The sequence below is a fragment of the Danaus plexippus genome, chromosome 23, assembly GCF_018135715.1.
Source record: "Danaus plexippus chromosome 23, MEX_DaPlex, whole genome shotgun sequence".
NCBI lineage: Eukaryota > Metazoa > Arthropoda > Insecta > Lepidoptera > Nymphalidae > Danaus > Danaus plexippus.
Genome location: NC_083551.1, coordinates 4,993 through 27,481, shown reverse-complemented (window position 1 = coordinate 27,481; position 22,489 = coordinate 4,993). Strand labels below are relative to the sequence as shown.

The window sequence follows — 22,489 nt, the reverse complement described above, 5'->3', positions numbered from 1 at the left end:
ACATGGCGACAAGTGTTTAGTCTCAATAATTGTAAACCATCCTACATGTAATTAATGTCAATACATTATATTGATCCATCAGCCAGCGCACGTCTTGAGCTGCGTGTGAGCCTCCCCGAGCAATGCAGGCCGGACCACCAAGTCCAAGCTCCGCCAGATGCCAACATGTCACTAAAGTTGACAAAGTCGACATCAATAGAGTGGTGATGAAGGTTCCAGTTTCCACCGGACCGTTGAAATAACGATTATCGATTGATTCTAGAAGAAGGAGGGGATTACGTTTACTTTCAATAGATCTTAGTCTGAGCAACCCGACTTATTAGAATTAACTTCTACATAATTTCGAGTAAAAGGTCACGCTCATTCAGAAATCACTGCAGAGTGTTCTGGCTTGGAATTCCTCTCATATAAGGACTTCCACAAAACACCGCAGCGGTCGACTCACGAGAGGCGTTATAGTATTCGCCTCGGAGCCGCAACATGTCTTCAATTGTTTTTATGCTCAACGCACGAATGCTCTCTCTCTAATGAACAGTGACGCTATTCTGAACGCCGTATGTCGTTATTATCTCTGATTATCTCTCATACTTTCACTGCGACGCGACGTCCCTCTGTCACGTTCACAAATAATTTCGATACAGATTACCGACTCTAAACGATCTGCTTGGACATTCCTTTATTTTTCTTCTCTTATAGAAGCAATTCTCTCCGTAATATTCGTTATTCTAGACACACAACTTACCCGAGTCGACGCGGAAAGCAAAGTTTTAGTGTAGTTTTTACGGAACTCGGCTTGTTAGACAATTTCTTTTTAAATATATCCGTGCTTTTCTTTTTTTTTCTTTCGGTTATTATAAAAGTTATCTAGTTACAGACTTCTTTTATTACAATAATAAATTTAGATTTGAACTATTTTTTTCGCCGTCGTATTAACCGATGTTTATATTCCTTCGTATGTTTTCATTATTTTAATGTTCCCATCACGAGAAGCGTGAATATTTACTGTCACAGTTTCGTAAGAGAAGTTCTCACGGGTAAGTGTTTTTCTGTGTGTGTATGTATGTGGGCATTTACGCAACACAAGTACCACATTCAAATGTAACCATTTACGTGGTAATGTTTTTTTTAATGTAATGATTACAATCTCAGTTTAAGCATGAGTAAGAATATTTCTTCTAAGCTGCTGTCTCTTTCTCTTTATATCTCTCATTACTTTCGATGAACCTGTCGGTCTGTGTGATCGTCGTTATACTTCGCTCTATGTCCGCACAATATGGAATATTTGTGATGTTGTTGCACGGACCTCTCGACCCCGTCTTTGACAAATTCCATGAATGTTTACTTTCATTGGATTGTTGAATGTGAACACATCCTTTAATACAAACTATCTCTTAAACTAAACGCAGATTAAAAGAATTCCTTAAGTGACTTTCATTTTCTATGAGATCGTTTACATTTAAGAGTAAGTGAAGACTATTTACTGACGTAAAAATCACAGTCTTTTTAATTTCGTAAAAGATTAAAGTTAAACGTGCAAAAAATCTCGGATGAATTCAAACAGCTGGATGCTCTGTTATTATATTTTTAAAAGTACATTCAAGCTCTGGTCCACCCATCCTCCCGGTGACTTTTCCCGCCGTCGCTGCACCCTCTCGAGTCGTCGCCATCGGAACTAACGAATTATCGAAACAAACCGAGATCCAATATAATGAGGGGAACCGCTGCAAGTACCGTTGCCTCTGACCCACTGGTTTTAAGGAATGCGTTCCTCGTACATCGCCGGCTCACGAACTGATCCTAGTTTTGTATCTGTTTCTGAGGAGCGATGTAAAGCGAACCATCGAACCGTTACGTCGTTACCGGATCGCTCTCGATACATCTCATGATATTTTCTAGTCGATGTTTGTTTGTAAAGTCAGTCATAGATTGATTGATTTCATTTCGTCGCCGACAATGTGAAGTAAGTTCGAAACGTGTTGTAGTTTCTTGTCTCTGTATTTTTCCTTTCTATTCTTTGTTCGTTATTCCTGTGAGAATGAATTGTCGCTGTGTGAAAGGTGTCGCTATGACGATAGTTGAAGGTCACCGAACATCAATAACTTATGAAATAGATTATTGTAAATGTATACACACTACTACGTACAGGCATACAGACTGACTCGGCTTATGGTAAGGATGGAATAAAACTTTCTCTGTACGAATTAGTCATTTAAGTATATTAATTTATATCCAGACCTCGTCATGACGGAAAAAAATTAAAGAACTCATTTCTTTTCCACTTCTGATTGTTACAACAGAAATCTACTTTAGGATGGCGATGTCTGTCACACTGAGCGAGAGGAAACTTGTAGCCTAAATCTAGACCCGTGGCATGCTACAGCTTTCTTTTATAACGTCATCAAACAGTTGAGAATAATCGCGAAATCGAGTCAGTTAAAGAACTTAGTGCACAGTCATAAACATACAGACTTCTACGTCATTTCGTTCATAATCTCGAAGTAAAAAATAAACACACTTGTATGACAAATAATCAACATTTTTAAAAACGATATCGAACAGTCGCATGAACGAAACGCAGTATTTAGGATTCAGTGTCTGAGAACAGAGCGGTTATACAGGTTGGAATAGATTTTGTATGAAATTAATGTATATCAGTTCCAGCCGCCGACACAACACAAAAACACAAGGCGGAATGTTGGCGCCAGATGACACGGGTCAAGAGGTGAGCGAGAGCGGATACGTACTAGAAAGACACAGGAGGTAGGACTTTAAATATACACATTATAATGTTAGCCCGACGTCTAACGACACACGACAGTCGTTAGTATAGATTATGATATGTCACAAGTGTTCATCGGAGCAGTCCCAGGCTCGTGTTCGAGACCGCAGCATCATATTTCCATACAGCGAGCATCGTCTGGATGATATTCACATTACAACAAGCGACAAGACACTGGTTTGACTTTAATGGATGGTTTTTGTTTCCTCCAAAATATAACTTCTTACACGATTTAGTGTATTTAATTAACATAACAAACAGTATATATCTCGTCTTAAAATATTTTTGTCTTATTCGTTTTAATAAGTCATACCATTTTTCATTAGCATGGGGTCCAGGGACAACCTGCAACTGCGACTCGAAACGGGGGCCTTTAAGTAACCCGTGCCAACGACACACTAAACTCATCACACATACCAGCTCATCATATTACCAACACCATGTTTATTTTATCATCTTAGCCCTCGATTAGGCATATCGACTTCGTTAGCGTTAATATTTACATAATAAAAAAAAATATTATTTAGAATATGACGTGCCTACTGCCTCCCACCAAAACGACGAATAATTAATATTGGAAAGGAATCAAAAGTTAAACAGTGAAATAAGTCGTAAATAAAGAAAAGTTACAAAATTAAATTTCATCACTGAACGTTCATTTAAATTTAGAGAAGACAGTTAAAGCAACTGGTAATTAGTACGATCTACAAGTTTTCAACTTCCGCGAGAAACAAGTTAGTTAATATCCTGAGGGCGGAATGTTTCAACAACCTTTAAATTAATCGCCGATACTGGAACCTCTGGTCGACGACTCCGCGGCGACAGTGACAGGAGAAACATATACGTATATAGGGTATACTTAGGAACAACGATAGACTGGGACACGATCACTTCTCTCGCTTAATATATTTTTCTAAAGACCTCGATTATTATTATATGACCGAGTTTCATTGTGTATGCAACATACGATGCATTTTATTTTAATATTTATTAATTTTTCTTATACTATTATTTCAAGCCTACCTCAGATTATTGTAACCAACCAACCAACAGATTATTGTAACCAACCAACCAACAAAATATCAACCTCTTGTCTACTAACTCGGCGATCATACAGCGAAAGATTTATGGAACATTACCAACGATAAAGATAAACAAGATTATAAAATTTGATTTCGAGTAAACAACCACAAGCAGTTTAAAATCTTAATTGTGTAGAAACTTCAAATCGATATTTCATTATTATCCAGAAGTTTGGTTGAGCTCACAACATCACAAGGACCGTACCTACTGACAACTATAATGTACATACAATACGTTATAAAATATAATATGAAAAAGCTTTTCTTTATAATAATTCCTTTAACATATTAATTTACTTTAATCCCAATTTGAACTGACTTCAGTCGCTGCGGTTCATCGACTTGCCATTTTAAATACCCGTAACGTTTTTCTGACGCCAGTTCAGCTCTGCGCCCAACACGTTATACTGTTTATTGTGAAGTTTCTGACGAAAACGTAGAAAGTGATATTGACACAGAGACAAACAAGAAAATATATATTGATATTATGATATACCTAACTAGATTAATATTCAGGGTCTTCGCGTTTTCAAAGTTTTTTCTTTGAAGTTTTAAATAACTACTCGTAATACTCGATCAATGGCTCAATCAATCAATAGCAATAGTTACTTAATTTAAATGTTTGGACTAATAATGTAAAGTATTCTAGAGATGCTGAACCCTTCTCGCTCGAGTGTAACTCGTATTCAGCCGGTTCTGTTTAATTTATGTAAAGTGAAATCGTTTAATAAGCTAAGAAAATATGTCTAGTACTTGTATGTGAGAGGAAATCATTCCACGTTTACATCATTATTTATAGATTACGCAAACAGAAACTCCTAAAAATATATTTTGATTTTAGAAAAATTTAAACATTAGTTAAAAAAACATTATATATATCTGAACTAATTATTTAAATTATGTGTATTATATAAATAATATTATAATTATGACATACAAATGTTCCTCCTTGTCTTTGGCATCAAGAGTTTGGATAATAATAATTTGCTGAATACACTTACCTGATATTTTCAAATTTTAGAAATTTTAAAAATTAAATATTATTTTTTCATAAAAAAATGGTTAGTCCCTTATTTGAAAACAAAATGGAAGGGAAGTTGAGGATGGAATATGAAAATATCAAAGGCAGAAAAAAATAACAATAAAAAATATTACCTGAATAAACATTTTAACATTTAAATATGTTTCAGCCAATATTTTATAATTCTGGGTTTTAATAAATAGTAAAAAAAATATCATAACACTCACCTAAAAGGAGCAGCGCTAATGCTGCTTGTAACCGCATCACGTAACAGTACGTCACTACAATAGGTTTAACGGCAGGTGTCGAGGTGTTACAGGAGGTGACAGGCGAGGTGCGCCGCGCGCCGACTGAGACTGACAGGGAGCTGCGCGCGCGCACACGACACACAGGCGAGGCGGACTTCGAAGGAGGTACACGGACGGGCAACGCACTGCCGCGGCCGGTTAGAGGGGACACTACTTACATTCATTTAATTACGAAGAGCTCGATGAAACCATTGGAATATTTTATCATTATGTATGGGTGTCAATGAATTAGTTGTCCAAGAATACAAGCAAGGAGTTCCAATGCGTGTGTAATTATTGAAACCTTAATTATTGACCTGCCAGATTGATCACACGGTCATTAGAAAATCAAAGCGATCTTTTTTTTTAGTTTGAGCTACGGTACGAGATACGGTACAATAACGAATTAAAAGATTTTGAGGTACCTTTTCTACCGTGAACATTTCATTCGTTACAAAATATGTAATGTCAGTCTTGATACAAAATACAGTCACTGTTGGTACAATATGATAGTCGGCCAAAAGCTTAAGAGAGCCTACGTTATGCCCAAGTAGTCATAGAATGAACGACAATTTTTTTTATATAAACTATTTATAAAGCTGTTAATTTAGACCTCAGAGAATGAGGATCTTAGAAATGAAGGCGATCATAATAGAGGCGATGTTCTTAAAGTGACATGTCCAAAATAAATCGTCTCCATGACCTCCAAAGATCCATCTCCTTAACTATTTATGTATATTTTTAACTATCGATGTACCTAGTGTTATCATGAAAACATATCCCTAGTTCAATCTTCAATAATACCTCTCGAACTTAAACCGTAATGATTGCGATTTAATTCACGCTTTGTTCTACCGATGACTAGATAATATTTCGCCTACTTATAAATTCCAAAATAGCCTAGGTTTCGAAGTTCTCAGTAATCTTTCAACATAGCTCAGCAGTGAAATAAAGACATATTACCAAATGTATTCCTTTAATGACTCTCTATCCTAAAAACATCGCATGTAGATGTATATGAAATAGTTAAACTCAATATTTGAGTCGTAGGTCTCACAACTGTTCGGTTATGAAACACTAAACTGCACTACACTTATGGCTTACCTAACAACTCGCTATAAAGTAAGTCATTGTATCATCTTTCGAAACAAGACAACTTATCTTTACCATCCTGTACTTTTATTTCATGTTATGTAAGTAAGTACCCACATCCAACAGTACTGATCATTATTTGTTTTCATTTCGATCTTAATTTATATCATCCTAAAACATCGAAGACTCTGATTCTAATGTCATACGATGCGGTTGTATGGCATATAACAATACTACCTAACGCACGCGACCACCTCGTCCTAATATCGTCAAGCCTATGTTAAAGCTAACAGTAATAATTTACTGTGCCAATAGGACGCAGTGAATGTCATCCCACGTCTTTGTCGAGGAGTGAAAGTGTCCGGCGCCATGAACATTTTAAGAATGCACACTTTGTTACGACGTTTAGAGATTGTCTCCCTTATGATTACTGATGTTATAATTTTATATATTACATATTTACATTGCAAGTTGTATAAGAAATACTATTTTATATTTAGTTGAGCCTACGCTAGAAATAACTTACAAAATAATAATAAGAGTGGTTCGGAGTAAATTTTAAGGAAACCTCTGAAATGGGTCAGTGACACTTGCTATGAATAATATCAGCGAGAACTTTATTCCATCAGTAGAAAATAATCGCGGTACGAGGTCAACCTTCCGCGCCGTCCGCTCTCCGATACAATGATCACTAAATCACGGTTACTTGAATGTTTAACGCAGCTCAGCTATATTTAAAATATCTATATTTAAAAGACACCTATTACTTAGAAAAATAAAATAATATTGAATGAAATGTAGGAATATTAAATTAATATTCAAATAAAAATATAATAACTTGTGTTTATTTGGAAGACTGGCTCATTCTAATTTATGGGTAGGGTCGTTTAAATTATTAAGTATGTTCTTTATAATATTGAACTTAATGCGGTATATGTATTAAATTGGTTATAATTTTTTAAATTATTTATGTGTCAGTGACTACAAACCATCGAGTGTTCAGGTTAATAGATTGTCGGTTTTAATAGCAAGGTCATAAAGTATATTGGTCTCACCAATATATTAATAAATTATATTGGTGAGACTAAGAATAATTTTATCAACTTTAAATTATTTACTAAATTATCTTTTGAAATATAAAAAACCTTAAAAATATATAAAGAAATAAGTACTTTTATGTTACTGGCAATACCATATGTTAAGTTACTGTAATCTTATTTGAAGAAAATTTAACGAAAGTGAAAGTTCTTAAATGTCATTGGTTCGATTCAACTTCACATCATTTAAGAACCAATGAAAAGTCGAACTTGTAAAAGCTTCAACAATAAAAGAAATATTCAGTGACATGTCAAGTTATTTTTATACCGGAAGTGGGAGAAGTGTTAAAAAGTTTTTACAAATGTTATGATTGAAAACTATTGGAAAATATATTTTTATAAGTATTATAATGTACAAAATATGTGTTGTTTTAATAGTCTTAGTCGCGCAAGGTTCGTTGTCATCGTGTCTCGATGTTAAATATAAACTTTCACTAAACTAAGATTTAATCGTTTTGAATCAAATATATATATTTTTGCAGACTGTTTCAGTCAAGATGACGAAGGACCCTATAGGGGGAAATATATAGGAAAAATAAATTCATATCACCACCAGGTCTGTGCGTTCTATTCAACTTTCACCTTTAACATATCTGTCTTTTGTTCTCTGACCATGAATGACTCAATAAATAATATATATTAAACATTAAGAGAAATCAAGACACCTAGAATTATTATAAAATGTGGTAACAATTTATACAATTTAATGTTTTAGGTAGATAAAACATAAGAAAGATTATTTCTTCAGGTGTCAGGAGATGTGTATGCTGTAGATGACTGGACAATTCTGTTGGTGGACTTCAACTATGATGGTACAGGAGATGATACATTCTTCTGGGCCGGAGACTCAGGTCGACCAGGACCTCTAGGGTTCATTGTGGCGGACCAACATGGCAAGTCAGTAATTTTCATATATTAAATATACTTAGTATTCAGTTAATATAATCTAAACTCGTCGATCATTATTTATTATAAGGAATTAATAAATTATAACATTACTTATCATTTTTAAGTTTAACAACAAGTTAATAATTAATACAGGAGAGTAATTTTTCTACAAGAAGCAGTTAATTTATCATGTTTTTCAAGTTTGTTGATTAGAAATCTGTTGTGATGAATGTGTGGAGTGATAAAAATGGAAGTTTAGAGCAGTTGATGCACTAAGGAGAGAACCATCAGGTAGCGTGTGTGACGAGGGATGGTGGAGGGAGATAAATAAAAGATGTCATTGTTAGATGTGGAATTGAACACAAGGAGAGGGTAGGAAGGTAGGTAGTTGTTTGGAATTGTTAAGAATAGTGAAGAACACTTACAGTCGATGGTGGAGGAACACCAGGTAACAAGATAGAGTGATGGTGTTCATGCTGTGTGCTTGATGGTCCGAGTCAACTTTAAATTTGTTATAATTATAATATGTCCAACACTGCTAGGATCATGTTATTTCTGTAGCAACAGATTTCTAAACCATCGTTCCTGTGGCTTGGGTTGCATTCGTTATAATAAGTTACCTTAAAGTCTCTGCATTTACTTCAAATCTGAATCATTATAACAAAAATTTATTTAAAAAATATACTGTTGCTTAATATTTTTTGAATAAAAAGTATTTTTATAACAGTTTGTGTGATTATCGTGTCCTCTGTGCTAAGTATTCAGTGTTTTTGTGCAACCTGTATTATAGATTCTTTTCTGTTTTGTCTGCATAATTTTTTCCAACCATTTCGAAGTTTGCTAAGACTCTCGCATAAAAATAATTCAAATGTAACTTTAATGAAGCAATAAATGATCAAGTCTTATCATATCGGTACAGCAGTGTCGTGTGTCGTATACTACAAAACGAGTTAGTTAAAAAATGATACTAATTTACATGAACTTTTATATTGAAATCATATGTTGGTGTGGTATTTATATATTTTTATATATTTCCCTAGGAATCATGTGTATGTCTGTAATCTGTATAACAATATAGATATGCATTTCTATTTTCACAAATATCTTTTTATTGGATTTTACCCTCAAGAGATCTTGTTGACGTTTTAATTTATATCTTGGTTCTCGGCCGTGACATCGTTTTTCAAAGGAATCGGTAACTGATTGCTATGTCTCGTCACCATGTGTTTAATGTTCTATCCCGTACGAATTGCCATATCCCGGTAGTAAGAGGAGCCCCTTCCCCGTGCAGGACCAACATCCTCGAGCGTTACAACAACGAGGAGGTCCGCCTGAAGCTGCCGGACGGGAAGCGAGTGTCTCGCGTCACGTGGCTGGCGGTGTACGACCTCGCCTCGCAGAACGCCTTCGGAGACGTTTACATCCCCGAGGACTTCGAGGCGCCGGCGCCCCGGTCGTTGACGCCGCTGGTGGCCGCGCCCGGACACCAGCTGTCTAGTCAACCGGTCAAGTTTCTCGACGCCTCCACCTTCATGTGAGACAGACCGCGCCTCCACTCGCCTTTAGCGACACATTTATTATTCTTTATAATATTATGCCGATATCTTTATATTACGTTGAGACGTCGGTGGCTCGGAAGGAAAGAACTTTTTGATCTTCACAAATAATTATCTCAAGATCAATCTGTTGCAACTCGCGAGCTATCCCCTCTGCAGGTGTATATTCTTGTCTCAGAGGTCTGTCGTTCCTGCAGTATTCCAGAGTTCCACTACGACGGCAGCGGGGAAGAGGTGTTCTTCTGGACCGGAGTGGGACCGCAGCCTTCCTCCAGGGGCTTTAAGATACCTGATGAAGACGGCTAGTGAGTGTTAATATTGAAGCCTCGTGACCGGTGACTGCTGCCGATAATTTACAATGACATATTAACCCTAAAAAACTCCGAAGACGATATTTCATCGCCGGTAATCTCAATTGACCGTCTCTCATTATCTCTACATAACCAGTCTGGAGCCTCTCCGTCCGTACTCCGGCGAGGATGTCCGTCTCCAGTTGCCGGGAGGTCGGACCGTGTTCGAAATCGACTGGCTCGCCGTCTACGACGTCAAGAAGAAGGTCGCGCTCGCCTCGGTACTGGTCCCCGACGGCCTGAACGTGCCGCCCGCGCCTCGACGGACACACCCTCACACGTGAGTCCACCGCCCGCAGACGCACACATTGACATACATACATACACACACGGATGGTTGCGCTTTGATCAATAAGTTTGTTTCAGTACGACTCTACCGCACTGCAAGCAGCTGCACAGAGACTACCAGGTATCCTGGGAAGTGTTCGGAAACCAGATCACCATACAACTGGCGGCCATGGTACGTGGCGAGGGAAGCTTCAACACATCCTGAGTATAGCGGTACAGCACAGACAGATGACACACGTCACGTTACAGGTCGATGAGGAGGAGTACATGGCGTTCGGCATCTCGGGCTCCAACACGAGGTCGCAGATGCTGGGGGCGGACGTGGCGGTCGCGTCCTTCGACCCCGTGCTGCAGAGAGGACTCGCCACCGACTACAATATTACGGAGCTAGTGCCGGTACAGTCACGTCCGACTTCACAGACTTACAGCCGTAGGTCATCTTTGACGTGTGAGTCTTGTTCCAGTGCGTGCAGGTGCTGGGACAGTGGCGGGGCGTGTGCCGCGACGACCGGCTGGGCGGGCTCGATTCCAACCAGGTGTTCAGCGCGTCGAGAGACAGCGGACTCACCGTGGTCAGCTACAGGCGAGGCCTCCAACCCGGTACGTTTCCTCGTCTCGTGCGGGTCTAGCGCTCCGTCACTCGCGATGCTCACTGATCTCTTTGTCTTTCCAGCGGAGGAGTTGGACCGCGCGTGGTCCACGGACCGCTCGGTGTTCGCGGTGTGGGCGCTCGGCTCCCTGGACGCCGCCCGCGAGCCCGCCTTCCACCGCGTGTGGCCTCGCTCCGACATACAGCTCGTGCTGGCCGCCACGCCGCCGGAGAACGACTGCTTCGATTTCGTAATGTACTCACACACACACTCACACACATTCCGATCGCCGCTTCGACGTCCAGTTCTCTGATGAACCTCGTCCTTCTCAGCGGCGAACGTCCCCGGCCGGCGGGTTGGGAGCGCGCGCAGCTGTTCGATCCGTCCTTGCGGGTGTTCCGCGCCACGCTGGGCCCCGCGGGCGGCGAGCGAGGCCTGCGGTCTCGACCCCCGGCGGTCTCCGGCGATCCGCCCGCGTCCCCCCATCGGGCGCTCTACGTCAACGGCCAGCTGGCGCCGGACCTGCAGCTTCGGCGCGGTCTGGTGTACACGTTCCGCGTCCGCGCCGGGGACGACCCTCACTCGGCGGCTCTGTACCACCCCCTGGTAATCACGGACGAGCCTCACGGCGGCCTGGAGCGCCTCGCGGACGGGGCGCAGCGGGAGGTGCGCGTGTTGGCCGGTGCCCGCCACACTCGCCGCGGCCGCCTCAGTCCGTCCGCGGCCGGCGGCCTGTGCTCGGCCGAGCGCCCCCCTCACGCGGACCCGCGCCGGGACGCGGCCTATGAGACATTCCGGGCGTTCAATCGTTCCCTGGTGTGGTCGTGTTCCGGTCGAGCGGCGGAGTTGCAGGTGGCCCCCAACTCCTCGTGGCCCGACCGCGTCTACTACCACTCGTTCGCCCACGCTGGTACGTGTCCCCCTCCCCCTCCCCTACTCTGCATTTCCTCAGTTCTAATGTGATTCTGTTTCATCCAGACATGGGAGGTCGAATCTTCATCGTGGACCGTCACCGCCGTAACCTGGGCCGATCCCCCGCCCCCCGGCCGGCGCCTTCTCTCCGTCTATCGTCCGTCCTGCTCTCTCTCGTGTACTCGCTCGTGTATCGCCGTCTCTCTCTCTGAGCCGACGCCCGCCGACTGATGGACTCGGACTAATGTTTCCACGCGCTTCCTCTATCGTTATAATAAATATTTTTCAGATGTGTATTCAGTGGAAGGAGACGTCTTCCCCGTGTTCTTCTCCTCCTTACGTTCGATCTCGACTCGCCACTGCCACGATCCGTCCAAAATTAAATTATTTATACATATAATTAATAAGACTATCATGTTATGTAAATAGGATCCAATAAAATACTTTTAATACTCATAAAGTTTTATTTGAAATGACTAGAAGTGAAGAGATTACGAGGGGGATACAACATGCTACGAGCTAGTTACCTACAACATACTGATATAAAACAACAACACTGGTGACTGCATCGTCGCTCGCCGACCGGGTCCGCGTGCGAGCGGCGGCGCGGTGCTTGATCGAACTAGTCCTAACACTGTCTTAATAATAACTGCCGATTCTAACAAAAACAACCAAAAGTGTTCGAACGAGAATTTATATTAATTTCCGAAGCTAACGATTCTCTACAATAGACTCTTATCACGACATTTAACAGCCAGTTGTCATTCCCGTGTTTCTAATAAAATTCATCAAAAACAATAAAGACGACATCGAGCGCCTCGAGATCTTGTATTTGAATAAATAAAGTGAGGATATTGAGCACTCTCAGGGCGATGGCACCGCGAGAGGAAGCCAGCGTCACTAGTCCGAGCTCGAACATGATATAGGAGATAGATAAAAAATATTTTGTAGACAAGGGTGATAGATATGTAGGTAGGTACGGGAACCAGGAATGTATCGCGAGGAGTTTGGAAGGTTCGACGGCACCAGACGATAGGCCTCGGCTGCGGAGCGCCCGGGAGCCGGCAGGGCGAAGGGAGGGGGCGACCGCCTCAGGCTCGGTGCAGGTCGAGGAAGGCATGGAGCGTCCGCGGCAGGGTGTGCGGGGGGATATCCCGCCGGGACGCGAGCAGAGCGCGCGCCGCGAGACAGGCCAGGGACACGTGACGCAGCACGCGGACGCGGGAGCCGCGGTTCAGGGACACCAGCTCCGCTGCCGAGTCTCCGAAGCGGTTGGGTTGGTCGAGGTGCGCGCCGCCCGCCAGCAGCGTCTCCACCAGCACGGTGGAGAAGTTGTACGGAATGGCGGCCACGTGCAGCGCCGTTGACCGCGCCTCGTTGCGCACGCGAGCGTCCGCTCCGCAGCTCAGCAGCAGCGCCACGACCTTCACGCTCGGGAACACCGGCTGAGAACACACAGACACGGGATTAGAGGACGAGGCGAGCGCGGTCGGGCGCCAGCGGGCAACTCACCGGGACCGCCGTCTCGTCGGCGAAGTACGTGGAGCGGACTACGTTCAGGCGCGACACGCACAGGTGGAGGAGCGTGTCACCCGTGTGGGCGCTGCGAACGTCGGCCGCCACCAGCCGGCGGACACGGGCGCGAACCTTCGGCATGAGAAGATACAGGTGAGGAGACGAAACGAGGGACGAGAGGAGGGGCGGGAGGTAGAAAACACACCTCTTCGTGATCGCTCTCCGAGCGAGCGGTCAGCAGCAGGAGATGGAGGAGGTGAGACACGCAACGTAGCGCGCGATCGAAGGTCTCCGCCTGCTTCTTGTGGACGGGGCGGGCGACCAGCGCACGACGACATTCTACGACCACCACGATCACGTTAGAGGGAATATTACGAGAGTTCTTCTCCGAGACGGGTGTACTAACTGACCTGGCAGGTGGTCCGCCAGTAGAGTAAAAACGCGGAGCACGTCCTGGTGTCTCGGCAGACCTCGCGCACGCTCCAGGCGACCGCCGCCCGCGTCCAACAACAGACGGGTCAGGGCGCTCGCTGTGTGACACGTGTCTGGAGACGAGAGACGATCATGCCTGAGGACGCGAACCGATTCGAAAGATCGAACGATCTTCCACAATTTGACAAAACGCTCACCCGTATACAGCAGAGAATCTTTCTCTATACGAATCTGCAGCGCCCAGCTCCAAAGGTCGATGCATCGCTGGTAGCGGAAGGCGTCAGCGTACGACGCTCCTCTGTCCACAGACAAACTTAGTGAGAATGATCTGCACGTTAGAGATCGATGAGTCTAGGACATGGTCCCTACCGGTACATGAGACGGAACACGGTGTCCTTGTGAGCGACCCCGAGCACGCGGACGGCAACCAGCAGAGCCTGCGTGCGAAGCGCGTCTACGTCGGTGGCAAGTATCTCCAGCTCCTCGGCCGAGCGCCACTCGCGTGCCCCGCCCAGGGCGCCGGCCGCCAGCGCGTCCGCTCCGCCCGCTGCGTCCTCCGCTAAGGGATCGCCGGTCTTCTCGACGTAGCCGCCGTGAGCGTGCCGGACGGCGGTCGCCCGCCGCCAGGAGCCAAGAGCGGCCGCCACATCGTTGAATTCGTCCAGCTGGGTAGCACCCAACAGCTCGTAGGCGTCGGCCGTCCGAGCCGGTGAGTATCGGACACGAGACAACAGCAGGGCTGCGATCTGCGACGCACCCTTGAGGCAGGCCGTACGGAGCGCGTCGTCGCCGGCTCGGGAGCGGAGGTGAGGGGAAGCACCGCGGTCCAGTAGGAGGCGCGCGGTCTCGAGGCGGTGCTCCTGGATGGCGTAGTGGAGCGCCGTTTTGTGCTGCATGTCGCGGGCGTCCACGTGCGCGCCGCGCTCCAGCAGGAAGGCGCACAGAGGGACGGACTGCACCGAGTTAATGAGGCACGTGCCGCCGTTGTGGTTGGCGCGGTGAATGTCGGCGCCGCGTTCCACCAGGAAGCGCACCACCTCGAGGTGCGTCATGAAGCACGCCGAGCGCACCGGGGTCGAGCCGCTGTCACTCCCAGCATCCAGGTCGGCGCCGGCGTCGGCCAGTGCACGCAGCACCTCGAGACGACCGGCCACGGCGGCGCACCACAGCGGAGTGACGGAGTGCGTGGAGCGGTCATGTGGCACCTCGTACACACCACGCTGCTCCAACTCGGCCGCACACACGTGCACCAGATACTCCACCAGCTCCACGTTGCCTCGGCGACAGGCCACGAACAACGGCGCGCAACCCTCGCGCGTCCTACTGCAGACTGCACGACGCTCCTCCGGAGGCATCCTGCTCTCGAAGCGTCATGTTTTACTTGATTGAACTCATTAAATGGCAAAATACTATAAAGTAAACTTCACTGTATCCTAACTCCTATAATTAGTTATATTTATATATGAAGTAATGTTGGTGAAATACATATAATTATAAAATGAAGTTTCTAGCGTTCATTCACTCTCTAGAGATCCTCGTTTCAAACCGATACATTGTCAGTCTGGGATGTAGTAAAAATTTTCAATAGACTGACATACATATAGATTAAAGGTTGAATAAAAAACTTCCTTCCTTGGCTTATTATTCATTTATATGATTATACATTTAGATAAATATTTATTTCTGATTGATTTTTTATAAATATATTTGTCATCCTTTAAAACTGTTACTTTAGTATTTCATAATTTAAAAACAAATAAATAAATATATATATATATATATATATATACCTGACCCTACCAAAACAAAGATTAAATCATTTTATAAATTTTTATTTACAATTTTATATATTATCAGTATAAGTTTTTATGTCATCACCTTTGTGTTTATATATAGATGAACATGCAAATATTATTTAGCCAAATAATAATTTAGATAGCTATTATGATTGTTTCTATTTTTAGAATTAAAACAAAGATACTAGTCATATATTAGCACAATATTATTGTCATAAAAATATAATATTTACTATATTAGTATAAAAATAGGTTGCCATTTAATATTTTAATAAATAAATTAAATATAATCGTATTAGATATTAACTCTTACGTACTTATTAAGTTACCATTAACTCTTCTTAATCTGGACTGTTTAGTTAGTTACCATTGTATATAAGTACTAGTCTAGTAGTAGTCTACCTTTCTAAAGCTGTCCGCAGCTTTGCAGAGAGGCGTGCACCTGGGGCACTATGCTTGCACTCTTGCATCAGATCGTTAAAGACTGCATCGTAATGCTTAGAGTCTGTCAACTCTTTGCTGCTATTACTGTTGCTGCTGCTGCTGCTTTCGTCATACATTCCGTCCGCCACAGTCGGTGTTTCTCTAATGGAGTTTAAATCAATACAATAGTAATGAGGCTTTCAGAAATATCAATTAAAGGTATTATCAAGAATAATCACAACAAACAAAGAACTTGGCTTTTGCGAAATGTCAAATCACTGTCATATGTCAACTAGTTAAATGTGAAAATAAAATGACAGTAGACATCTGTCATCCCAATGAAACTTCATTTTCTTGTCTTTAAATGTATACATTATAGATTCGATAACCAGTTGTTAAGTGTAAGAAAACAAAACTACGTAGACATGCAAATGGATGATCTTCCTGAAATAAACTTTGAAAGTTCTTTGAGAGCTTCATCGGTAAAATTTTTGCGTTATCTGGTCAAAGCCAGGTTTTTGATAGCTCTAAATCTTTCGACACTCATGTTTTGAAAGATTGATAAACTTTAACGCTGTTATCTAACAATAAAATTGTTAATATAAAACAATTTTGTTATTGTTAACCAAGCCAAAATAAATTTTCCTACTGTTCCTATTTTATTTATATTGTTTACTATTTCAGACATATACTGCTAAAAATAAACAATCTCAAGAAAGCAAAATCCAGCAAAATGAAATACTACAATCAATAGACATAGATGATGAAAAGCAAGACAGTGAGCTTGAGGAAGTTGGCATTCTAGTGGAGTCAGTGGACACACTTCGAGTCACAGAAGCTGACAGTCTGCCAGTAAAAACACAAACTAAAAAGTTGCTTGAGAACTTCATTCAAGACTTAACTGAATATGACACTACTTTATTAAAACAATATTTAGACATCCTTCATAATAACAATCAGACAGTCATTAAGGATGTCAGTAATAATGTAAGTGTGCAATGCATCAAAAAATAACATTTTGCCTTAAAAGTGATACATGCAACATTAATTAATTTCCAGATAGTATCCAGCATTGAACAAGTATTAAGGCAGCAGTCAGTCGGTCACTATGAATGGCCAGAAAATGTATTGATGGTGATACTGAGCTGGCTGGTTGTCTCTATCCTGTGTCTGGCGGACCCACATGTCAAGCCTCCTTACAGAGTGTTTAGTGAATTGCTAACTCAAACTACCATGAAAGAGGTATGAAGCCTTACAATATTTTAATTCACAATGGATTGTATTAACTTTTTACCAGTAACCATTTGTAATTTAAGCAATAATATATTATTAGAATAAACCCTGCAACAGTGTATGTGGACATGGAGGTGGACATTTCCAAATCTAAATTAATAAAGCAGTTTACTTACATACCAAAATAATTTGTATAAACGTAAAATAATACATTTTAAATCTTGTTCTTCTAAATGTGTAAGTATACACAACTAGCTAGTTTTTGTTTTTTATTAGGGAAGGTAAGAGACATCATAAAAGGTTTTAATAAAATATTGTGTCTTCTAGTTCATAGTTTTAACAAAAATATAGAAAAGTAATCGAAATAAAAAATAGAAACCAATTTAGTCACCGAGTATATTTAAATATTAAAACCTTGGAACATATTAAATAAGTTTATATTTGTTGTTCTTATAACTTAAAGCGTGTGCGACTGGCGACTGCCTGCTGGCGACATCTCAGCCCCGACCAGTTGATAGAACTGGCGGATGTAGCAATCGGTCCAGGTGGCAGAATGGACACAGAGATCCGAGACGAGCAACACTTGGCCATAGATGAGGTGGAGGGACAGGACACGAGTCTCACGGACCTGCTGCTACGAGCCACGCTGGGCCGTTTACAGACGACATCCGCGGAGCCACAGGTAGGAACATACATCATAGTCATGACAAGCTCAGTCACTCACACTGAAGGGTTTCTCGTCATCTCGAATCTGTGGCAGTGGTTCCTTGGGCGGCTGGAGGGTGAGGAGGTGACGGAGCTCGTATCCGCCGCGTGGCCAACGGCAGGTGGAGGCGCGCGTTCCCTCCTTACACGTGTGGCGATGAGAGCTCACGCCGCGGGCCGGCTGCACGCGCCACCCGCAGTCCTGAAAGCCGCCTCCAGAGCCACGAGCGCCTCGAGTCAGCCCGAAACAATTAAGGTTGGACCATGGTGGGTTGATTGGATCATCTTCGTCCGGGCACTGAACCTTACCGTTTTATTTTATACCATCCACAGGTCCTGGTCGACGTGTCCAAGTTAGTCCTATTGTTTATCGGAGATGACGAAGAGGATAAAATCCTCGCTGAGAAACCCAAGAAACGAGGTAGACCCAGGGCCAACATATCCAACTAGAGATCGTAATGATCGGGGGGTACCGTAGTTAGGAGTCTCTCAAGCGGCAGTGTAAGTGCAGCGCCGCAGAGTGGCCGCTCGTACAAACCCTCGCTCCGCCACCTTTGGGACACAACAGTCGCTATTGTATATGTCGCTATTAGTCGCTATTATATATCTAGTATACAGTAGTGGAACATGGAACACACCCGGATGTTATCAAGGCTTCCCTGGCCTTGGGCTGTAACAGGGACACGACAGTCCTCAGTGACCGCCCCACTGCTGCTGGACCCTGAAGCGATATTCGTCGCGCTGCAGCGAGCAGGGAGCAACCCACACCACGACCACGCCATCTAAACAGTCAAACTTGTTTGTTAAGATTTATTGTAAGACACCATTTAAGACAATACTTTATAAAAACATCTTTGTATTACATATGTTTTAGTGCCAATAATCGCTTAAGAAAAAAAAACAAATGTTTTAGTTGTCTTTTCTTTTTATATAATGTAAAAAAATACATATTTAAAGTGATTGCTATATATATATATATATATTCCCTAATAAATGTTCAGTAGAAGTACTAACTCAGGATGTACCACAAGAGCATGTAGCCAGCCTTCTTCACTCGGACCCCAGACGTCCGACACACTCACAGTACCTATAACCTGAAATACATTAGATAGATGATAAATTGTTATTTAACAACAAATACGATTTTAACATTAAATAAAAATTCTCACTAGTGAATAAGCTGGTGTCGAAGTGTTAGGGAAATCAAGTTGAATATGTATTGGAAGACGGCCAGCACCCGGTGACAGTAGTAATACTCCACATACCTCAGCAACCAGCCCGAAAACCTCCCCTCTTATTTTCTTGACAAAAGTTATAATAATAGATGAAAATAATTGAACTAAATGTTGAAATGTAGCATAAAAATACTAACTACTATATAATGTAGATACATGTCCTATATGTTAAAGATAGTTAAATAAAACAATAACAACTGTGGTCATAATAATTAATACCTGAGCTTGTCTGTGTGCTAATGCGTGATGAGTGGCAGAGACTCCGAGCGCTACGACAGCCACGGCAGTGGGCAGCACCAAACAACACAGAGCAGGAGAAACGCCGCAGAAGATAAACAACACCGCCGCACCCAGCACACAACATTCTAGTGTCAACTATACACACCAAATGATACTACTGGCATTGGCACACCACCACTTTCACTGGATGGAACTTACCTCTTGAAAAAAGAAATATACGAAAGCACTCCAAAAGTAGCCGGACAATCCTTGCCGGACTAACTCCATTCGTCTCTTCAGGTCTACATCCCTAGCACGTCGAACTATTACTTCACAGGACATATTTATTATATTGCTCTTTAAATATTGTTGTCATTTAATGATAAAAATGAGAGAAAATATTTTGAAACGAAGACTATTGAAGCCACAAATTAATACCAAGTCACAAATTCATAACATAAAACAAATTCCCTTACAAACTAATAATAATAAACATTCAATTAAATATACAAAAACTTCAATTTATTTTCTAACATCTGACATTGCAATTTGTAGCTGTTAAAAGATTGAAATGAATTCATTCTAAACAGAGCATGAAACCTTTTGTAGCAAGGCTAGTTTTTTTTCAAATATATATATTTTTTTTGTGATCATTTACAGCATAATATTATTTTGTTTGAAATAATATTAATATAATTTAAAAATTAATAAAATAAATTTTTAAATACTCACCAGAAATGTATATTGAAATTACAAAGTCATCATCTTGCTCACTTTTTACGCGGGAAACCAGAAAATATTTTGTCGACGTGACTTGACGTTGTAAATTGAATTAAACTTATTTAAGGTGTTTTAGTTTAAGATAATAATGAGTTTGTTCTAGTTAAGGCTCGGTATGTCATTTAAAAGTACTGGCTTTATAAGACAACTATATTTTTTAATAATTTTGTTAGAAACATAAATATATATGACGGCACATCCACAATATATCATATAAACTACCTCATTTTAAGAAAAGTATTATATTTCTTTTATTTTTATATTTAAATGTTTTCGTTTGTTTATGTGATTATATTAAGCTGATGAAAATTATGAACTTGAATTAAAAAAAAAAAGAGAACACGCTCAATTCATTTGAGAACACATTTACAATGTGTCATTCGAAGTACCTTATTTTAATAAAATGATTTGTTCCTCTGATTATTTTTTTACTTTCACGTTGTTAATCAAATAATAACAAGTCTTAGTTATTGGATTGCAATATGAGTGGTTCACAAGACCCTAATGGGCTCGGCGATTCGACATCAGAAGTTGGGAGTCACCCGGACAGGCACCCTCAAAGTCCAATTCTCCAAACCGAACATGACAAATGGAGAAAACTTTTTTAACTACAACAGCGTAACATTTTTCAGCTGGTAAACTGCATGAAGGCGCCCAAAGATGATGCAACAAGAAAGGCCCTTCCTGAATGGCAAAAAAATTTTACGAAATATGTTCCTGGATATATTGTTTCTGCATAATACGTGACGTACCCACGTGTTATTTATTTAAATTCCATTCCATTACACGATTTAAATGTTCATGTATTTTTAATTTGTTAATAATATGGTGAAAGGTGGATATTTCTCAATTTAATCAAAAAATATTTTACCTATATTATGTTGTATTGTTTACGATAATTGTTTCGGTATTCGTACATCTTTTATTCATTTTAAAATGTTAATCTTGGGTTGAAAGGGAATATTTAAAAATGAATTGATGTTGGTTCTGTACAGGCCCAAGTCTTTTAATAGGTTGTAGAGAGATTTTGCTCTTATACCACTCGCTCCCGCTTCTACCGCGTACAAATTTATGACGAACCTATTCCTAGTGAGTTCGTTAGTGAGCTCGTAATACTTTTTGACGTTGTAGTCTAGTCAACAAGTACTTTTTCAGTGAAAACTTTTTAAAAGTCGGAATAATATGGTTGAGAGATCATTCGATTCGGGATCGCATCTAGAAAATATTTGAAATAATTCAAGAGCCGTTCAAGACAAGTTTTTTGGGTATATCTCGAAAAACTTTTCACATATTTTAATTTTAAGAGATAAAATTATTAAAAAAATATTATTAGGCAGCTTTTCTTGATAGAAAAACGAATGAACGTCGATTTTGGAAAATAAATTGTTAATTAATTAATGGATAACATTTTATAAAATCATGATAAAATTCAGACTTCATGTCATTCTCTCATTTGTCCTTTATGTGTGAATTTTTTCAAAGTTTAATATCAACATTTAATATGTTTAAATATTTTTTTTAAAGCGCTCGAAGGTTCGTGGCGTGTGGAAACCAGAGTTCCCGTTTTCGGGCGTATTTTCAGCTCCCTGTAAAAATTATAAATATTGGTCCTACAATTTCGAGAGTTAAAAGTTTTTTTAGGAAATTTTCAACCCTTTTTGAATCTTTTGTCAAAATTAAAATATCAAAAATATTTTTCGAGATATACCCAAAAAACTAAACCCCTTTTTTTGTTTAGTTATTTGTTTATAACTTTTGCAATTTTTTCCAGGGAGTTTAATTATTTCAAAAACTTTCCAAACGCGTGTAATGTGGTGCCCTAAGAGAGGAATGAAAGTCGAGTCTGCTGAGTAGATACTGCCTTTATTTCAAATAGATCGTACATTAAATAGGTACAAAAGTAGGTTACATATTATATAATGGTTGATAAGTATGTTTAGTTAATATAATCTATTCACTACATCTCATCTCCACCGCAATAAAAAAAATAAAATAAACACTACAATTTATTTTATTTTAGCTTATATTACAAATGTTAATATAATATACTGTCATATTATAATGACTGTCTTTACTGACTTTGGAAGTAAATATTAGTACATAAACTTTTAACAAAATTGTTAGGTAATTGGTTCAAAATACGTTTTTGTTCTGTTTTTGTGAATAACATAGTTTTTATTATCCTTAATTATTTCTACATTGGGTGAAC

General features: G+C 40.9%; 5 protein-coding genes across 13 annotated transcripts in view; 2 read left to right on the top strand and 3 right to left on the bottom strand.

Moving 5' to 3' along the window:
* LOC116774845 (protein Skeletor, isoforms B/C) overlaps nucleotides 1–5,244 on the bottom strand; it is a 31,801-nt gene extending 26,557 nt beyond the window's left edge. For all 5 annotated transcript variants that reach the window (XM_032667621.2, XM_061524078.1, XM_032667622.2 and 2 more), the window contains exon 1: nucleotides 5,110–5,244. In XM_032667621.2, the coding sequence (XP_032523512.2) occupies nucleotides 5,110–5,146 (37 nt within the window). In that variant the 5' untranslated portion in view covers nucleotides 5,147–5,244. The remainder of the gene's footprint in view (nucleotides 1–5,109) is intronic.
* A 2,229-nt stretch (nucleotides 5,245–7,473) lies between these two features.
* Nucleotides 7,474–12,394, top strand: LOC116774886 (protein Skeletor, isoforms B/C). Its single transcript, XM_032667666.2, has 12 exons — nucleotides 7,474–7,751; nucleotides 7,841–7,914; nucleotides 8,107–8,255; nucleotides 9,538–9,780; nucleotides 10,000–10,107; nucleotides 10,250–10,432; nucleotides 10,519–10,612; nucleotides 10,690–10,836; nucleotides 10,905–11,040; nucleotides 11,114–11,285; nucleotides 11,363–11,940; nucleotides 12,009–12,394. Exons 1-12 carry the CDS (start codon nucleotides 7,709–7,711, stop codon nucleotides 12,152–12,154), a joined length of 2,073 nt encoding a protein of 690 aa, XP_032523557.2. The 5' UTR covers nucleotides 7,474–7,708; the 3' UTR covers nucleotides 12,155–12,394.
* On the bottom strand, nucleotides 12,387–16,387 carry LOC116774887 (protein fem-1 homolog A). Of its 2 annotated transcripts, none has more exons than XM_032667667.2 (7): nucleotides 16,088–16,387; nucleotides 14,259–15,245; nucleotides 14,087–14,187; nucleotides 13,868–14,002; nucleotides 13,663–13,796; nucleotides 13,455–13,589; nucleotides 12,387–13,387 (listed from the first exon to the last, which is right to left on the bottom strand). In XM_032667667.2, the coding sequence occupies exons 1-7, from the start codon at nucleotides 16,243–16,245 to the stop codon at nucleotides 13,034–13,036; spliced, it is 2,004 nt and encodes a 667-aa protein (XP_032523558.1). In that variant the 5' UTR covers nucleotides 16,246–16,387; the 3' UTR covers nucleotides 12,387–13,033. The 2 variants fall into 2 exon arrangements, with proteins under 2 accessions (XP_032523558.1, XP_061380008.1); XM_061524024.1 differs by having other exon boundaries at nucleotides 16,003–16,231.
* Nucleotides 16,388–16,431: 44 nt separating this feature from the next.
* On the top strand, nucleotides 16,432–18,955 carry LOC133319476 (uncharacterized). 2 transcript variants are annotated; one of them, XM_061524026.1, is made up of 6 exons: nucleotides 16,432–16,590; nucleotides 16,793–17,095; nucleotides 17,168–17,350; nucleotides 17,805–18,023; nucleotides 18,102–18,302; nucleotides 18,380–18,955. In XM_061524026.1, the coding sequence occupies exons 1-6, from the start codon at nucleotides 16,447–16,449 to the stop codon at nucleotides 18,494–18,496; spliced, it is 1,167 nt and encodes a 388-aa protein (XP_061380010.1). In that variant the 5' UTR covers nucleotides 16,432–16,446; the 3' UTR covers nucleotides 18,497–18,955. The 2 variants fall into 2 exon arrangements, with proteins under 2 accessions (XP_061380010.1, XP_061380009.1); XM_061524025.1 differs by having other exon boundaries at nucleotides 17,805–18,302.
* Nucleotides 17,719–20,073, bottom strand: LOC116774889 (uncharacterized). 3 transcript variants are annotated; one of them, XM_032667671.2, is made up of 6 exons: nucleotides 19,720–20,072; nucleotides 19,501–19,656; nucleotides 19,216–19,347; nucleotides 19,061–19,140; nucleotides 18,685–18,828; nucleotides 17,719–18,598 (listed from the first exon to the last, which is right to left on the bottom strand). In XM_032667671.2, the coding sequence occupies exons 1-6, from the start codon at nucleotides 19,840–19,842 to the stop codon at nucleotides 18,493–18,495; spliced, it is 741 nt and encodes a 246-aa protein (XP_032523562.1). In that variant the 5' UTR covers nucleotides 19,843–20,072; the 3' UTR covers nucleotides 17,719–18,492. The 3 variants fall into 3 exon arrangements, with proteins under 3 accessions (XP_032523562.1, XP_032523563.1, XP_061380011.1); XM_032667672.2 differs by lacking the exon at nucleotides 19,216–19,347 and having other exon boundaries at nucleotides 19,720–20,073; XM_061524027.1 differs by lacking the exon at nucleotides 19,501–19,656 and having other exon boundaries at nucleotides 19,720–20,071.
* Nucleotides 20,074–22,489: the final 2,416 nt, after the last annotated feature.

What these genes read in the sequence shown, in the direction of transcription:
- LOC116774886 (XM_032667666.2), top strand. Translation starts at nt 7,709, where the DNA reads ATGTACAAAATATGTGTTGTTTTAATAGTCTTAGTCGCGCAAG. An exon ending in CCATACAACTGGCGGCCATG is followed by an intron (nt 10,613 to 10,689) that starts GTACGTGGCGAG and finishes GTCACGTTACAG; the next exon opens with GTCGATGAGGAGGAGTACAT. An exon ending in ATATTACGGAGCTAGTGCCG is followed by an intron (nt 10,837 to 10,904) that starts GTACAGTCACGT and finishes GTCTTGTTCCAG; the next exon opens with TGCGTGCAGGTGCTGGGACA.
- LOC116774887 (XM_032667667.2), bottom strand. Translation starts at nt 16,245, where the DNA reads ATGTATGACGAAAGCAGCAGCAGCAGCAACAGTAATAGCAGCAAAGAG. An exon ending in ACTGGCGGACCACCTGCCAG is followed by an intron (nt 13,797 to 13,867) that starts GTCAGTTAGTAC and finishes TGGTGGTCGTAG; the next exon opens with AATGTCGTCGTGCGCTGGTC. An exon ending in CGGAGAGCGATCACGAAGAG is followed by an intron (nt 13,590 to 13,662) that starts GTGTGTTTTCTA and finishes CTCATGCCGAAG; the next exon opens with GTTCGCGCCCGTGTCCGCCG.
- LOC133319476 (XM_061524025.1), top strand. Translation starts at nt 16,447, where the DNA reads ATGAAACTTCATTTTCTTGTCTTTAAATGTATACATTATAGATTCGAT. An exon ending in CTCAAACTACCATGAAAGAG is followed by an intron (nt 17,351 to 17,804) that starts GTATGAAGCCTT and finishes TATAACTTAAAG; the next exon opens with CGTGTGCGACTGGCGACTGC. An exon ending in GTCAGCCCGAAACAATTAAG is followed by an intron (nt 18,303 to 18,379) that starts GTTGGACCATGG and finishes TACCATCCACAG; the next exon opens with GTCCTGGTCGACGTGTCCAA.
- LOC116774889 (XM_032667671.2), bottom strand. Translation starts at nt 19,842, where the DNA reads ATGTCCTGTGAAGTAATAGTTCGACGTGCTAGGGATGTAGACCTGAAG. An exon ending in GCTCTTGTGGTACATCCTGA is followed by an intron (nt 18,829 to 19,060) that starts GTTAGTACTTCT and finishes TTGACTGTTTAG; the next exon opens with ATGGCGTGGTCGTGGTGTGG. An exon ending in GAAGCCTTGATAACATCCGG is followed by an intron (nt 18,599 to 18,684) that starts GTGTGTTCCATG and finishes TGTGTCCCAAAG; the next exon opens with GTGGCGGAGCGAGGGTTTGT.